We start from the raw sequence: 16,153 nt of genomic DNA on the forward strand, positions 1-16,153 counted from the left end.
TATTGTCCTGCCCATATCTCTGTATCCAAGATGAGAGGAGGGTGACATTTAAATCTCTTAAATTGGGAATTCCCAAACCCCCGTACTCTTTTTTCATGGCCATCATTTCCCAGTGGGCAAGTTGGTATTTCCTGTGACCAACGAACATATCGAAAGGTTAGCTCGATCTCCGTGATTGATATGATTCAAATCCCCGCATGCAACACGACAAGTCAACAACAATCACGCAATGCAGGTCTCAGAAGCACCATTAGATTTGCATAGAGCCGATCATCATGGAGCCATGGGGCTCGGTGACACGGCGGGGCCCACGATCGAGGCGGCACTGTAGCATGCAGTCACCTCTTTAATCGCCGCTGGGACCCACCCTGCCTGGCCCCACGACGATGCGTGTACGTACCCTGCGGTGTAGTTGCATCTTGCATGCGCTCCTGTGCAGATGCGATGCGCTTCCTCCGGCTAGCGCTCAAACTGGCATCCCTGCAGACTGCAGAGAGGCCAAGGACGCAGGACTACCTAGCTAGGTCACGTGAGGCGACGCCGACGGCCCATCGGAGTAGACGCGTACTGTGCTGTATGCATGCCAGCCCCGCGTCCTATCGGCGCTCGGCAACGCGACGCCGTCCCATCGGATGCGCTCACTCACTGATCTCCACGCACGTACGTACTCCTGCTGCGCGCTGCACCGTAAAATTAACCACGCGCACGCCCACGTACGGCGCTCGCGGAGTGGCCAAACCAGAGAAGGATCGATCGATATAGACGGAGGATCGATATTAAACCCCTCGTGCCGTGTCGATCTGACCCCCAGTCCGTCACTGCTGACCCCTGATGGCATGATTCTGGCGCGGCAGACTGCAGCGGTGAAGTAAATAGTGGAGCGCGCGGCAGCATTGCTCCAGTAGCGTAAGTTTTGTCACTTGACAGGGAGCAGCCAAGCGGCGAAGCTAGGCTAGCGGCCTGGGAGATGAGAGAGCCGTATACCTGTCGGCGGAAGCGATCGAGCTGCTCAAGCTTTTGGGCAAGGGCAAAAGGGCGCGGCACCAGCCGCAGCTCGACACGTCCGCGATGCCTGCCCCTGCCGGCGGCAACGACCCGGCCGGATCCCCTTCCCCGCCTCTGCCCGGCCTTGCCGCCCACCGCCCTCGGTCGCACGTACGTGTTGATCTCACCTCATGCACCTCCCCGCAGCGCACCTGCACGTACGTACGTACTACATGGTCTCGATACACATCTCGCCGGTGACTTGGGGGAATTTTTTTTTCACTGGCATATTGATGGTTTGGGTGACACTGACTACTCGTGCATGGGGGTGTGGGGAACGTTTTGCGAGCGGGCGTTTGCTTGCTGCCTGGCCGGCCATGGGGCTGCCTGACCTAGTGGCTAGTAGTAGTAGCGGTGTCTAGATATAGTAGAGGTACCCTAATTAAGCTAGGGCGAGAGGGAGAGGTGAGACCGGGCCAATTTCCCCAATCTGCAACCAACGAAAAGGGAGAAAAAAGATTCTTCCCTTGCTCTTCTCGGCCAAGCTAGCTATAGCCCACCACCACTACCACAGGCCGGGGGCACTGCAGCTAGAGTCTGGCCAGTCCCATAAAAAAAAAATCTAGCTAGGAATCGATCGAACCAAGCTTCATGCCATCCTAGGTTATATAAACAATTAGCTACCAGTGGGGGGGGGGGGGGGGGGGTGAGAGCAGACAGATCGTGTGGTGGGTGCTGAATTGGGAAGGCCTCGTCTTGCTGGATTTGGAGCCAAGGAGGAGGGAAGGGGCCGGGGAGCTAGCTGGATTTGGGAGGAGTAGCTAGAAGAGCCGGAAGAGAGAGATGGGTCGCGGCAAGGTGGTGTTGCAGCGGATCGAGAACAAGATCAGCCGCCAGGTGACGTTCGCCAAGCGCCGCAACGGCCTGCTCAAGAAGGCCTACGAGCTCTCCATCCTCTGCGACGCCGAGGTCGCGCTCGTCCTCTTCTCCCACGCCGGCCGCCTCTACCAGTTCTCCTCCTCCTCAAAGTAAGAATCCCATCTCCCCTTCGCTTTGCTTAATTCCTCTTCCGTACGTCGTTGCCGCAATTTTTCTCCCTCGGATCGATTTGGCGCACGCTTTGCTCTCCCCGTTGCTGCAATCTCGCACGCACGCGCAATTGCCCGTACGCGGCAATTGATCTTGGACTCTGGTGCTAGGGTCCGTGCGTCCGTGCATGAACTCATGGGCCGGGGGTGGTTACGACGTACGTTATTTCCCTGTTCTTTTCTGTTCTATTGGGCAACTGTGTCAAAAGACGATAGCAAAGAGACGAACAAGGAAATGCGAGCCCATCCGCAGCACGAAATCGACACATGTGTACGTTTGCCATGTATGTGTGCGTCACTTACAGTACGAGAAAAGGGGTTTCATTTGATGTGCGCCAGGCCAGTCCTTTATATGAAGTATACACACGTATGCACGTACATAGTAATTAGTTACCGGTTATTTTATTACCTGATTTTTTATTTACTGATCTGTCATGCATGCTTGTGATGAAAACTGGCTATGAACTACTAATTATCTAGGTGTTCATGATGATTTGACGTCTTGGAGGTGAAATTAAGTTCATTCAGGATAATTTGTCACCTCTCTTAATAGTGGAGTTCAGGATAATTTTAGGCCATAAGAATAATTTTAGTTGGGCAGTCATAACTACATGAGTAAAAGTGACGGCGCGCCAAGTTACTGCATAAGATATAAGTACACAAACCGTACCAATTCCACTTGCTGGGAAACAAGAGAGGAAACAAAAGAAAACTAGTTAATTATAGTTATGTGTATACGCGCATAGCAGCTTTATGGGACATTGCAGAAGGAATAAGAGCTTTATTCATGTTGGATTCATACGTAGATATCTAATTTTTTATTTAATCTGCCAAGATTAATTAAAGCCAGTGATATGCATGAAATGTGCAAGTAATCAGAGTTAGTAAATTAGTACATGTTAATTATTTCTAGGTTAGTTATGTTTAATCCATGCCTTCTATAATGAGGACACACACACATTGTGGCTATATAGCTTCTCGCTTATTTGCGCCAATATATGCCAGTTCAAAACTTGGTAAAACTTATAAACGCAGGTAGTAAACATGGTCAAACTTGAAAAAGTTTGACTTAGAACAAAACTAGAAACATCTTAAATTTTACATGCAGGTTTTCTCCTTTATTTTCCATATATTCTTACTATCTAAATGGAACGACTTAGTTTGGGCTTGGCTGCTATGCTAAGCCACCTTTTCTCACATAAAACTGAGCGGTTGCCACATCTCTCACAAGGTCCAAAGACAACCTAGAATTGCTAACGTTGATTGGTTTTGAACATGCCAAACGTTTTTATTATCAGAGAATCCTTCACATAGAAAGTGAGCCATTGTGATATTTATCTTCTTTAGCTTAATTTTCATCAATGAAGTTGATAGGAGGCATGATCTGATTATTTTGCCAAACCTGGCTGAAAAAGAGCCAACTAGACTTCTAACGGGTTGGCCGGGTCAGGTCCAGATCTAACGTGTCAAAGGAAATGGGCCACCGGGACAAGTCTCATCTCACATGCGGGCCATATAACTGTCGGAAACTCTGTCAATTAGCTTAATCTTCCAGATTTGGTTTATGTAAAAATGTTCGTCTGAAGAGTGGTGGTGCTCTCACACAATTAGCGATAACTGTGGTTCTATGAAAACCTAGACACAAAATGTGTATTTACTCTGAAAAATATGACCTGGAACTTGCATGTTCTTGTTGAAGTACTCGATTGCATATATGAAGCCATCCGTGTATATATGTACTCTGAAAAAGCTTATTCTGCCATTTATTATGTTACTGTAACAGTATATCATGCATGCATCTCGCCATGGCTTCTGAAGTTGTGCCATTTCCGTATAAGTGAATATTTGCATAAGTTAACCTTGGTTTTTCAATTCATCGCAGTATGCTTAAGACCCTCGAGAGGTACCAGAGGTACATTTATGCTTCTCAAGATGCTGTGGTGCCGACTAGTGATGAGATGCAGGTCTGAGGTTTTTATTCTGTCTACAATTGTTATTGTTGATTACTAATTTTCCTTTAAAGAAACATGTTTGCTTTCTGGTCGAAACATTGATTAGGTTATTGCTAAAAATAGTTACATATCCACTTCTATAGGGGGGAAAAAGCACTATAGCATTCCTCACTATAATGCCTTAGATAACATATTTATGTTGGTTCTCACTGAATAGATGTTTAGATTTTGAGTTACACAATTAGAAAATCATCTTAAATAGTAGCATTGTGATAAGGGCTGCATATTTTCTTGAAAATATTATCCATCTCATGATGGCACATAAAGGTTTTTCTCCTGGCTCATGCACTATCTTATGCCTTGTTTTAAGCACGGGGTTTTCTTTCCAGCCTCTTCGACGTCATGTGGGCTATAAGCTAATTGTTTATTTTCTTCGGTAAAATTACTGCGTTCCAAATGTGCCCACATCGTCTGTGAACCAAACTAAAGGTAAAACTAGCAAAAGTTTTTAGCCATCGCAAAACAATACATGATATATGGTCCTATATATGGGTTGGTTGATTTAATATATGGTCTTGGTCTTCTCACAAAAAAAAAATACATTGCATGATATATATTTCATGCACAATCAGGAAACTTGCAAGTATATATGGCTAATGAGCACTGACCAAGTGCATTTCATGCATACGAACAACATAATTCATGTCTGTCTCCGTCTATCTGAAATTCTGGACGAAGCAATTTTGCATCTAGCAAGGTAAGTTATGAGTCTTTGTAGCAGATAGCAGCTTCAGCTTCAGCTTGGTTGAGTTACTACTTAGGCGCATGCCCTTGAGTTACTACTTAGGCGCATGCATGTTGCGGCAGCTTGGTTGAACGGTGTATCAAGTTCTGTAGCAGATAGCAGCTTCAGCGTTTGGTTGCCCATGTCATATTTATACTGACGAGTTGATTGTAGAAGTGGCATTCTATCAGATTTTGTGCAGTATGTCAAATATAGCCATATGCTATATGATACAAACACTATAAACATGCCTAGGGTACAATGCCGATTTCTTTTGTTAGAACCTAAAGCCTAATTAAAAAAATCCAATGAATTTTACTTGCTCTATCCTTAGTTCCTTACCTATCCATGTGAGAATCGAGCACTGATGAGGATATATTCACAGAGTCTGTTATGAAATATGCAAGGATATAGAAAGCAGAAGACGAGAAAAAGCATTGCTAGCTAGTTCTTTTTTTCTTGGTATTTTGTTATACACCACACCTGAGTCACGCTATAGGTTGGTTTGCATTTTTACATGATATCCAAGGTTCCAATTTGTATAGAAGCATGCTACTTCAAATAAGCTACGTACAAATTGCAAAATGATGATTCAAGATGGATATGGTAATTTTCCTTTTTATTGGTGAAACAAAAAAAATGACCGACACATATTCTGAATCGACCTACATTGTGACATAGAGGAATTATTTGTGGATTAAGTTGTTGTTTTTAGTTTATTATTAAATTACCTGTTTAGATATCTCTTTCTTGGTATTGCAGAACAACTATCTGGAATATATGGAGCTCAAGGCACGTGTTGAGGTTTTACAGAACTCGCAAAGGTTATGCTTCTCGCATTCTCAGAGAAGTGTGTGTTTAGTTTCGTTTTTTTATACCTTGCTATATTTGCTCAAGGAGGTACTGGTGACGATTCACAGGAATCTTCTAGGTGAGGACTTGGCTCCACTTGGTACAACCGAGCTTGATCAGCTTGAGAGTCAAGTAGGCAAAACCTTGAGGCAAATAAGATCAAGAAAGGTAATTAAGCTGAGCTGTCAGAAGGTTCAGGAGATTTTTTAGATAATGAGAAGATCGTCCCTCCGGTCTCTGCATTATGATACACACGTCTAAATTTTATTTGAGCAACATGCATTTCATTCATCGTATTGAGCATTCTTTGTCTTGCATATATGTCATGGTTTTAATTATTTACTTCACAGAGTGCCCAAATATATGTTTGGCGTTTGATGTTTACTTGTTTAAGTTTATCTTAGAATGTAAAAAGGTTTGAATGTGCAGACAAGTTATGAACTTGTGGCATAGAATGCGGAATAATATATAGGCAACCGCAATTTCCCATCCTGGAATTTGCAGTTTGCTGTTCCATTGAACAGAACAAAGAAATACCATTCTTCCCTAAAATTCTAAAATTGCACACCCAAGCTGCTAGCTCAGTTTCACTAACTCTTCTGTGCTTGGCTTCACCTGCACTTTTCAGACCCAAGTACAACTCGACGAACTCTGCGACTTAAAGAGAAAGGTAACACGCTAAAATACTTTCCATTCCTGTTCCCAAATCATACAAGTCTCCTCTTTAGTGTCAAACAGAGTCGTACTTTGCAGGAACAAATGCTAGAGGATGCAAACCTGACCCTGAAAAGAAAGGTAAGAAGACCCAAATCTTCCTAAAATGATTTGCATTTGTAGCTACTAGCTAGGGACCACCCCTCGACAGCAAGAGGTTGTCGTTTGCCATTTTATTTGAGCCAGTGACAAGTGATTGGAAAGTCCATGATGCCACACGTAGCTAGTAATGGGTACGTAGGAGCAGGACCTGCCAAATGCAGCTGCAGAGGTCCTGCGTGTGTTTAACCCCATCTGTCCAAGATTGTTTGGTCGATCCATAATGTTGTGATGCTTAATTTGGACCACCCCGTGGTTTGTTTCAGCTAGACGAGATCCCGGTGGAGGCAGCGGCTCCCCCACAGCTGCCGTGGCAGGGCGACCGCGGCGTGCCGTCCCATGCGCCTCTTCCGCAGCCAGACCACTTCTTCCAGGCCCTAGAATGCAACCCCTCCCTGCAGCCAGCGTAAGAGCACTTTCTTGTATTATTTCCCCTTTCCGTGATGCCATGGCGCAAAGGTGATCGCGGATGGTGACATTTTTATCCGGGTTCTGGTTTCAGGTTTCGTGGCATGGACGTGAACCAACCGCCGCCTGCATGGATGGCATAGCACTTGGCCGCATTTACCGTTTGGATTGAGCAATTTCTACATGTTACAACTGCAAGTAACATGGCTGCATCTGTGTTCTGCGTGTGCTGCTACGTATCAACCCTGCTGCTTTTGTCGTCGTTCTCCTCTTCAGTGCTCGCCCGAGTCCGAACGACTGCCTTCAAGTAATGAGTACAGGGCTAAGGGCTTTGCTTGATTTGCTCGTCAACTGTTATATTGCTGCTCATTTTGTTCAGAAAGGTAAGCGAAAACAGTTTTACCGGCCCTTTGGGATTTTACCTCACTTGCAAATTAATGAAACCTTCGCGGTGTGTAGTGGAGCAAGCTAATGCTGATACTGCGCTGCTTCCATGTGTGCCTCCAGCTTTATCACACGTTACCCGGCCGTGCCCTTATGGCACGTCTAATAAGGCGCGCATCTTATAGCTTAGTGACCAAACTTGTAGGGAAGATCATACTACTCCGTAAAGAATTTTCTTCCATTTGCCATGCATCGACAGGTGAAAAATGGAGGATATAGCTCGCGGGGGAGAACTATCCGCGCTAGACGAACACACCACGCAGCCTGCAGTGCGCACGGGCGATCGGAAGTCACTTTGCAATACATAGCTTGCCGTGTCGCCGTAAATTAATAAGGTGATAATGAAGCAAAGCCGGTCGGGAGATGAAAGAAACTTCGGTTACGGCACCGGCAAGTGCGTTTGCATCGACGTGACGGAGAGACAAAAGACTGAGAAAGAGTCAGCAAAGACGCCTGCCTTGCTCTGGAATCCGGATGCGTCGCGAGATCATCGGTCGCGTCGCCTCGTTTTATCTTTCGCTTTGCTGGGGAACGTCTCGGGATGCGGGATACTGTCGCTCCGTGCATGCAGCTCCACCCTTTTTACGCTGTTGTGACACTTGTGGTTTGGCTGGCGACGCGACGGGGCGGCATCTTGCACCTGATGCTCAATGTCGACCGAATCAGCGCCTTTGACAGGTGAGGGAAAATGCCAAAGTGCAGTCGAAAGCGAGAGATATTTCGCTAGTGGGGTTTTGTGGGCGGATATTTGAGAATATCTTATCTCTTCCGGAGGAAAGAAAGGAAAAGAGGGATACTTGCGAGCTTGGGAAAAGAACACCTATGCTTGGTGTTGCTGAAAGGATAGCAGAGGGTACGTACTAGTCAACGAGCAAGGACGCACGCACGAAACCGATGGGTCGATCGGGTGGACGCGTTCCTTTGTGTCCGCGCGCACAAAACGCATGTCTCGACGCGGCGACCCTTTTTTATCCGGCTCGATCCATTCCCGGTCCAATTTTTGCCTAATTCTCGTCTAGGTGGACAGTGCGTGTACGCTGTGTTTTTGTTCTCTCACCCTTCTGTATTGTGACCAAAACTAAATAAGAAAACAGACTAAGTTAAATGATCGAGTGACTGTGTCGAGGGCACCAGCAGAGCTAAATGGACACAGTCCAGACAAAGCCCTTAGGCGTGTTCGAGTCGCCACCAAAACGGACCAAACCGGCAATTTTGTGTCCGATTTGGGTGGCAGCATTGGAGTCGCGCTAACAATCTTTTCGCAGATAAATTTAGACAAAATCAAAAAGAAATAAGGTTTTGCCATTAATAAGTCGTCTGATTTTTAGTTAGAAATTAGACAACATGCTTGTATGTTGGATCTTTATCCAACGATAGCACTTGGGAGAGGAGAGAGTGAAGATGACTCTCATATCTTACTCCAACGACTCTAATGATACGCCAACTAAGATTTAACTTCGTTTGATTAGAAATCAGGCGACTAAAAAATAACTGCACCCAAAGAAATAACGTCTTGTGAAAGATACGATGACAGAGTGATGACTTGGGTGGCACTGTTGCTCCTGTGTGGGGCTGCTCTGGATTGATCTCCGCGTGGTAGCATGCTTGGGTGCCTCATTTTTCTTCTTAATTGAAGAGCGTCAAGCGCTTTTCTCTTTATAACGTTAGGGGAGCCTTCCCCTGGTGATTACTAAAAAAAAAATGAAGAGGTTATTACCACCGGCTCGCTCAAGCTACTCATGCAAACATTGTAAAACAGAAAATTGTGCATCGGTTTCAAAACCTACTAAGATACCCATGGAAATAAAAATAGGAAAATGATCCCGTCCAACAGAGGTATCGGAAAAAAATAATCAACCATCAGCTCGCTCAGGTCTCTCTCCTCCTCTACTCATCTCCACCTAGTACACCGTCTCTTTGGGTGCGATTTTTTATCCAGTCTTTTTTACATCATTAAACCTCTTGAGTTTTGTCAAAGTCAACCCACAATCTAAGGGCGTGTTCGGCAACGCCCCCGCTTCTATCTCGTTCTCCTGCTTCCGATCGAGAGCGAGAGGTGTTCGGGACAGCTTCTCGTTTCAACTGGGCTGGAAGCCCACAACCCAGCTAACTCTATTTGGCCTGCTCACCGGATGAAGGTGGAACATTGCAGGCCGACCAGATTGGGAGAGAAATTGAGTCCATTAGGCCAGTCAGGTGTTTCAATCGATCGATCAGCTATTCAATCGATCGATCAGATACTTGTGTAAACAAAGGAACTCCGCTATTCAAAACCTGCCGTTCAAAACATAAAGAACTGGTGCTAGACCAACAAAGAGAAGCTCCTGATCAACATAACATATACTGGTGCTAGACCTGGGCAAGATGACCAACCGTGACAGCAAACAAGCTCCTGATTACAGTAAGCAAGCTCCTGATCAACATAACATCAACTTTCATATGGCTCGCTACTACTCTAGTAGTACAGTAAGCAAGTTCGTGATTACGGTATCTAACAAAGAGAAGTCAGAGAAAGGAGAACTCATTAACATATACATATATTCTTTATCTAACAAAGAAAAGCTCCTGATGGTTCAGTTCTTCGTGCCTGTACTCGCATGTTCCAAATGACAAAAGCATCACAATTCACTGGCATGTTTCAAACGACAAAAAACATCAGTCACACCGAAGTGGGCATCACCAACCAACAGCAATGGCGGTAGCAAGCTGATCCCTGATCGCATCCATGTCATCACCGTTTGCCTCCGGAGTTGATGAATCCGAAGCACCTGGAGGAACAACATACCTCTTATATCGTTCCGGAATTTCTGGAATATAATCTGGATCTCTGTCGCAGCACTGAAAATGGATATCTTGTCTATCATGGGCACGGACATAATTGTGCAATGTCATACTCGCAGCAACAATCATCTTTTGGGTATCAACGGAGTACTTCGGCATCTTGAGAAGAATTTGCCATTTGTTCTTCAATACTCCAAAGGCTCTCTCAATGCAATTGCGCTTGGACGAGTGGATCCTATTGAATTTCTCCTTAGGAGTATTTGGAGCTACACCTCTATGAAAGTCAGGAACATGGTACCTTTCTCCTTTGTATGGTGCAAGATAGCCCAATCTGTTAGGATAGCCTGCATCTACTAGGTAGTACTTCCCTATATAAAGACAATAAAGAATATTTCAGTTTAGTCATAAGGTCATGCCTACGATAAGATTACATTTTATTAACAATAAGTAGAAATGCTAACCCTTTGGAGGATGCGGAAACGTGGCCATGTCCTTGTCAATTGCATGATATAGCACACTTGTGTCGTGCATAGCACCAGGCTGTCCAATTGAAGCATAAGTGAAATGCATATTGAAGTCACATACTGCCATCACATTCTGAGTAACTGCGCCTGTTCTTCCAATATATCTCACTTGCTGGTCCACAGGTATCACTGCCCTAATATGAGTCCCATCTATTGCACCAATGCAATTTTTTAGATGTGGGTAGGCCCTTCTATCATTTCTAATCCTATGATGCACATTGCGAAAATTTGGATCCTTTGGCTTTATGTAATGAGCTGACATGCTGACCACACAATGTAATACCTCATGAAATTTGTGGTGGATAGTATCTGGTGAATGTTTGAAACGGTTTTGTGTTCTTCTATTTGATTCACAACCACCCAAGGTCCACAAGAACATAGCAAGAGACTCATAGCTGCTAACATAGGGGGGATGTGTGAGGCCATACCGTTCAACCAACAAGTCATGAAGATCAAAGAATACCCTTGCACTCATTCTCAGCATTGTGTACGTCTCTCCTGGTGTGTCAATAGTCTCTTCGAGCCATCCAAACCCACTCAAAATAGATGTCCTAGGTTCAGCCTTCAACAACCAGCTTGCACAATATTTCCCAGCTATGCTTGTTGCATTAGCTGACATGATAGACATTTGCCTTGCATGATGGAAAACAGCCTGTTTCTTAATTTCATAAGCATTAGCATCTTCATTGTCACTGTCAGATGACATCTGCACATACAAAATGAACAAGTCACATGTAGTTAGTGTGAAATCATAGGTGATGTGTAACATTGACAAGTGTTTTAGGTGAAACATTCATGTGGATACTTGGGATAATATAGATACTTATATGATGACTTGTATTTGTTTGGACTTAGTGCTTTGCTAATGGTGTGTTGATCCATTAGTTTTTTATGTGAAAACATGGCGTGAGCTGTGTGGAACTTACCCTGAGTCAAATCGTGGACTTGTGTTCGTACTGGTTATTTGTGTGTTCGCTTTCAGGTGTTGCCGGAGCTAGAGGAACGTGGTCGATGACGGGATCGAGGGACGAAGCTTGGGAGAAGCTGAGGTCAAGGGATCAATGTCATGCGGGACGTTCGTGCGAAGAAACTATGAAAGTGAAGACTACGATGATCCGGAAGGGCACCGGTTTGTCGTACGTTGTTTATACCGGAGATGTACGCTATTGGAGATATTCGACACGTGATGGTCGAGTTTTGAAGACATCACAAGAAGACTTGATGGTATGGAGTGGCATCGACGTGAAGACATGTAGGTCCAGCCGTGGCTGGATGAGAGCTGTTTAAAGATTAAACAGTAGCGTCATCAAGACGAACAACTTTGCTTTTGGAGTCATCTCAATCCGAGGTCGTTTGTGGGCCTCACGGGCAGAATAACGACCGGGACAAAGGAGTTCGTGTTGGATTCGGACTCGGTTTAGGGTCGCGAATTTTCCCTTATAAATAGAGGGCGTCCTAGCTAGGGTTTTAGCAAAGATGTGAGGGAACTCAGAGGTTTGAATCTAAATCAATTCTTGGAGAGTTCTTAGATGCATGGTTGTATCTTTTGTAATCGATCGACATCGATGCAATAAAGAGATTCGTTGGCGGTGTCATCTCTGTTCTTCTCGGATCTTCGTGGAATCTTCGAGCTAGATCTTTCTCATACTTTGGTGCAGCTTTATCACAAGATCATAACACGATGCTGCAGGTTTCTCACGAGATCAAGGGAAGATTGCGATTAATTCATCTTTTTTGTTATTCTCGAAATCGATTATAGATTAATTCTCGTAACTTTGTGGCAGCTGTTACTGTTTTGATCATATCTTTTGATTGGTACGTCCGATTGAGCTGATTATTGTTGCTTTGGTTAGATAATTTCAATATCTTTCTTTTGCATACTCGTACGTATTTTTTGGTTCATCCAATCAAAAGTTACAACTGTTTTATTATCACGGACAGAAAGGTGATTTAGGGTTTGAACTTTCGGGAAAAGTTTTAATTTGCTTCCGCGCAATCATTCACCCCCCCTCTGATTGCCTATCTCAATCTCACACATCATACAAGGTGAGTAATCTCCAGATAGTTTTGTACATACAATAGATAAATATAAATATAAATAGTTAGCATCATACAAGGTGAGTATCTCCAAATATAAATGGTTAGCCTCATCAGCCGTGAACAATATCCAAAGAGACATTACAATCCATAGATAAAGATATATCATCCAAGTAGCATTACAAGCCAGATTCCAAACAATGGTTCAACAAAGTGCACAAATAGTCTCGATAGCATGCTATAGAAGCAACCATTACACATAAATAAAATCGAACCATCTACTTCGGATACTTGTGGTCATACTTCCTGCGGAGCCAAGCCAAACGAGACCCAACACTCATGTGCATAAAAATCTCCCTTAGGTCTCTCTTGGGGAACAACTCGATGGCTATGTAGTGCTCATCACTACCTTCATTAGCGCCACATTCTATGACAACATCCATGACAGTCTTCACGGAGCTAGCATCATCAGCTCGTATGAAAGACTCAAAAGAGGATTGGGATTGCACAGCAACATCAACAATCCTTGTAATCTGCTCCTGCATCACCATTGCAGTCTCGGGTTTCTTGCTCACTTCATGAACAAACTTTCCAAGCCTCTTGACCGAGGTACTAGCTCCTGCATTACCTGGACTTGGTTGCATTTCGGTATCTTCATTATCAAGACCTTGGATGTCATCAACATTCATAGCATCTGCCAATGCTTCACTGGAAGGAGGTGGTACGCCCGAAGTAGGATTCCAATGATCTGTACCATCACTAGTGATGTCTTCAAACATGATCTTGAGGTTCTCTTCATTGCGAAGCCCCTGCTTCTTGAACTTGCCACAACCAGGAATGTCCTGGTGTACATTAGAAATAACACCCATCAATAATCAGCCTGTATATTAATTATAATTTGCAAAACAAATGCATCTTCTCTCACCTTTTTGGCCTTCTTCCACCACTCAACATCTTGTATCACAGTGTTTTTCCCATCCTCCTCCGGTCTGCATTTTCAGTCTCTTGAATATGCCGTACTCACCTTTCAGTTTGTCCCATTTGTTTTTCAGTTGAGATTGCTTGTACTCCTTATCGGTCAGCATTTTGAATTTACGAGCAACCTCCTCATATGTAGCGGGGGGCAAGTGAGTGTTTGGCCTATTTCCCAACCGCACTTGCTCGACAAACAACTTGGTGATAATCCTAGTGTTATCCTCAGTCCATTCGGCAGCCATTTTGAACACAACTCTACAAAATCGGTGTCACTTATGTACCATAATTTCAACCAAAATTTGTACTGACATCACAACAAAATGAAAATGAAAATTGGCAAAGCAATTCTACTGCTGTTCTAAAGCAAATACACACTATTATTTCACAACAAACTTCACAGTGCAATTTTTACATGGCAAAAAAAAGAGCAACTAGACACTGCAAGTATTACATAGCAAATGAACTGTAGACCGGAGCAACATACCTCACCTTGAACTGCAGAGGCAGGAGCGGAGGAGGCCGGGTCAAGGCAGTGGCGGAGGAGGCCGGGTCTTGGCAGGGGCGGAGGAGAACGGGGAGGAGGAGGAGGAGGAGGAGGAGAAGGACTCCCGGCTGCTGCTATGGCCTCGTCGGTGTGGGGGTCCTTCGGCTCGGCTGCTGCTCCGGTGCGGGCCGCGTCGGACGAAGACGGGGGAGACGGGGGAGGCTACCGGAGGAGATGGGGATGGAGACGGGGACGGAGGCGGGGCGGCGAGGTGGCTAGGGCTGCCGCATCTTGCAGTCGGGAGTAGGGGGGGACTGGGGATGGGGAAATAGAAGGTCGGGGAGAGAAAAATTGGGGGCACGCGAAGTGTTTTCACTTGGCAGTGGCACATCCAGTGTAATTTCGGACTGCTCCGCGTTTTGCGGTTCCGGGGATCTCCAAAAGAGGTGCTCCACATTTTGTGAAGGGAATTGGTCTAACTTCTTGGATCTAGCTTCTTGGATTTTTTGTGTTCGGGGCTGCTCCATGGTGGATTTACGAGAAGCTGGGATCCAGAGAGTTGCCGAACACGCCCTAATTCCCCCTCCATACAGCACTCAAGATTTTATTATGTTCACTGTGCCCACGTATTTTTACAAAATATTCAAGTTCCATTATGGCTTAAATATTCCATTAATTGAGGTTTCTTATGGTTTTGCAAGAAAAAATATTGTTTTTATTGAGTTTTTATTATAATTTCATTAATGATGTGTTAATGAAAGTTTCACTATGTTATATTAATAGAATAATATTTTGAAACAATAATACTAATTGATATTATTTAGGATATGTTTGGTTTCGGAGTGGAGCGGAGCCGCTGGTAGCCGCACGGTTCATCAGATTTTGGTGAGCAGAACGAACCAGCGTATTGAACTACGTATTCACTTGGCAGGAGCCAACGCTCAAAATGATGGTTCAGGTGCGGCTGAGTGCGTTTTGTTTTTCCGGCGTCCTCATTTTATCTTTTTTTATCATTTGAGGGGACGAGTGGGGATGCTAAGTCCTTAGCGCACGTCATCTAATTCTAGTTTTTTAACTGTCTTTTCATAACAAAATTGATTGGTGATCACTACCACTTCATATTTGCTTATTATTGCTACCCACTTGTGTTTGTCTTAGCGTCTATATTCATACTCTTTCCTATACATAATAAATGTCGTTGATTTAGTACGAAGTTACAGTAAATCGGGACAATTATTATGGATCAGAGGAAGTACTTTCTTTTTTACCGGTTGTCAATATTTAATAACCAGTGCGTTTAGTTTTCAATTTTTGTTACGAGAGCGTGTGCATCCATCTCAAACGTTATGGAGATGATGTTAAGTACAATAAAAAAGAATATGGCAAACACGCCATGTGAGTATGTGACGGGCAGGAATGATTGCGAGAGGTGTCCTCGTCGGTCACAAAGAGCGCCACGGCGATGATTGGTTGCAAAAAAAGTGATCATTTTCCATGCATGCATATGGGCCTTTCCCCTTTTGGGGGTTAAATTTGGGCTTTTTGTGTGGGTCAGCGTAAACAGAGAGAATACATATGTAACCCAACGTTCCAACTTCCAACACGATGAATGCCATATTAGGCCCAGTAACACCGTGTTAGTCCCACAGAAGTTTTAACGCAAACCTAGACTGTACAGCGTGTTCTAAAAAGAAAACTTCCGCTGAAAAAAAAATAAAAAAATAATATGAAAACTAGAGTCTACAGCGGGCGGTGTGACCTCAGCATTCAATTATAGATGCGCGGTCAAACTGGAGAAATATGCGAGAAGGCTGGCTTCACGCACGGGCTTCACTACATTTTTAGAAGTCAAAGGTCTACTTTCTCTTCGTCATGTGTACAGTGCTCTCATTTCACTTTACAGTCCTTCTTCCTTTCTTTTCTAGAAATGCACCGATCGACCAAAACTAGCAAAATAAGCTAAACTCCAAGCAATGCGTGCGCTGCCGAAATTCTAGCGGTTTCTCACCGTGGGCCGGGTGCCCGGG

General features: G+C 44.5%; 1 protein-coding gene across 2 annotated transcripts; it reads left to right on the plus strand.

Moving 5' to 3' along the window:
* Positions 1-1,692: 1,692 nt before the first annotated feature.
* Positions 1,693-9,461, plus strand: LOC100839954 (MADS-box transcription factor 34-like). 2 transcript variants are annotated; one of them, NM_001302865.1, is made up of 10 exons: positions 1,828-2,012; positions 3,955-4,036; positions 5,571-5,632; positions 5,729-5,828; positions 6,289-6,330; positions 6,414-6,455; positions 6,740-6,879; positions 7,261-7,264; positions 8,004-8,178; positions 9,265-9,461. In NM_001302865.1, exons 1-10 carry the CDS (start codon positions 1,828-1,830, stop codon positions 9,459-9,461), a joined length of 1,029 nt encoding a protein of 342 aa, NP_001289794.1. The 2 variants fall into 2 exon arrangements, with proteins under 2 accessions (XP_003559391.1, NP_001289794.1); XM_003559343.4 differs by lacking the exons at positions 8,004-8,178; positions 9,265-9,461 and having other exon boundaries at positions 1,693-2,012; positions 6,976-7,353.
* Positions 9,462-16,153: the final 6,692 nt, after the last annotated feature.

This window comes from Brachypodium distachyon, chromosome 1 (genome assembly GCF_000005505.3).
Source record: "Brachypodium distachyon strain Bd21 chromosome 1, Brachypodium_distachyon_v3.0, whole genome shotgun sequence".
NCBI lineage: Eukaryota > Viridiplantae > Streptophyta > Magnoliopsida > Poales > Poaceae > Brachypodium > Brachypodium distachyon.

Coding starts and splice junctions, on each gene's coding strand:
- LOC100839954 (NM_001302865.1), top strand. CDS start 1,828: ATGGGTCGCGGCAAGGTGGTGTTGCAGCGGATCGAGAACAAGATCAGC. Junction 2,013..3,954: donor CAGTTCTCCTCCTCCTCAAA/GTAAGAATCCCA, acceptor AATTCATCGCAG/TATGCTTAAGACCCTCGAGA. Junction 5,633..5,728: donor GTTTTACAGAACTCGCAAAG/GTTATGCTTCTC, acceptor GACGATTCACAG/GAATCTTCTAGGTGAGGACT.